This window comes from Manacus vitellinus, unplaced genomic scaffold, assembly GCF_001715985.3.
Source record: "Manacus vitellinus isolate BGI_N305 unplaced genomic scaffold, ASM171598v3 ctg7180002432721_pilon, whole genome shotgun sequence".
Classification (NCBI taxonomy): Eukaryota; Metazoa; Chordata; class Aves; order Passeriformes; family Pipridae; genus Manacus; species Manacus vitellinus.
The window spans coordinates 972-2,459 of record NW_021938434.1 but is presented as its reverse complement, the minus strand read 5'-3'; the positions used below and the strand labels follow the sequence as shown (position 1 = coordinate 2,459).

General features: G+C 51.5%; 1 protein-coding gene across 1 annotated transcript; it reads left to right on the top strand.

Moving 5' to 3' along the window:
- Positions 1-948, top strand: LOC108642394 (olfactory receptor 14A16-like; the record flags this gene model as incomplete). Its single annotated transcript, XM_018086907.3, has 1 exon — positions 1-948. A coding segment is annotated over exon 1 (948 nt), but the record flags the coding sequence as incomplete, so codon positions are not given.
- Between the last annotated feature and the right edge of the window lie 540 nt (positions 949-1,488).

Below are 1,488 nucleotides of genomic sequence, written 5' to 3'. Positions count from 1 at the left end.
ATGTCCAACAGCAGCTCCCTCACCCAGTTCCTCCTCCTGGCATTCTCAGACAGGCGGGAGCTGCAGCTCCTGCACTTCTGGCTCTTCCTGGCCATCTCCCTGGCTGCCCTCCTGGCCAACGGCCTCATCCTCAGCGCCGTAGCCTGTGACCACCACCTGCACACCCCCATGGGCTTCTTCCTGCTCAACCTCTCCCTCACAGACCTGGGCTGCATCTGCACCACTGTCCCCAAAGCCATGCACAATTCCCTCTGGGACACCACAACCATCTCCTACACAGGATGTGCTGCACAGCTCTTTTTCTTTGCCTTTTTCATGTCAGCAGAGTTTTATCTCCTCACCATCATGTGCTACGACTGCTACGTTGCCATCTGCAAACCCCTGCACTACGGGACCCTCCTGGGCAGCAGAGCTTGTGCCCACATGGCAGCAGCTGCCTGGGCCACTGGCTTTCTCACTGCTCTGTTGCACACAGCCAGTACATTTTCCCTGCCCCTGTGCCAGGGCAACGCCCTGGGCCAGTTCTTCTGTGAAATCCCACACATCCTCAAGCTCTCCTGCTCACACTCCAACGTCAGGGAACTGGGGCTTATTGGGGTTAGTGCTACTTTTTGTTTTGGCTGTTTCATTTTCATTGTGTTCTCCTATGTGCAGATCTTCAGGGCTGTGCTGAGGATCCCCTCTCAGCAGGGACGGCACAAAGCCTTTTCCACGTGCCTCCCTCACCTGGCCGTGGTCTCCCTGTTTGTCAGCACTGGTACATTTGCCTACATGAAGCCCTCCTTTCTCTCCTCCCCGTCCCTGGACCTTGTGGTGGCAGTTCTGTACTCGGTGGTACCTCCATCACTGAACCCCTTCATCTACAGCCTGAGGAACCAGGAGCTCAAGGATGCCCTGAGGAAACTGATAAGTGGGTGTTTTTCAGAAGCAATAAACTTTCCTTCTTCTGTATGTTATCCATCCCATTAAAGGCCAATTCTTTTAAAGACTTCACTAAAGGCCCACCATATCTTTTCTATTTTTTGCTTCTGTTAGGGGCACTATTTTTCTGAGAATTTGTTCACACCAAAAAATCTTTATGTATATAAATATATATATAAAAGTATATATATATATATTTATATATATGTAAACACCATTTTCATTTCAGTCTTTGTCTTTCTAGCCTGGCCCAGAGGCTGTACAAATCAGGAACTGTAATCACTGTGTGCTTAAACCAAATAAAGAACTCTGCATTGACTTGTTTGCCTGACATCTTTCCTCTCTGACTTCTCTGCAGCTGCAGGGTAGGGGCCTCTGTGCAGAGCTGGGCCAGAAAAGAGTCCCAGCAGAGCAGCACTGCCAGGGAGCAGCAGCCCTTCTCCTGAGGGGCCTCCTCTTCCTTCTCTTCCACACTGTCCTGCAGAGCCCTGTGTTGTTGGAGGCCTCAGTGCTCTGGCAGTCGGTGCCAGTCCTGCTGCAGGACTGTCCAGGGACTGCAGGCAGGGA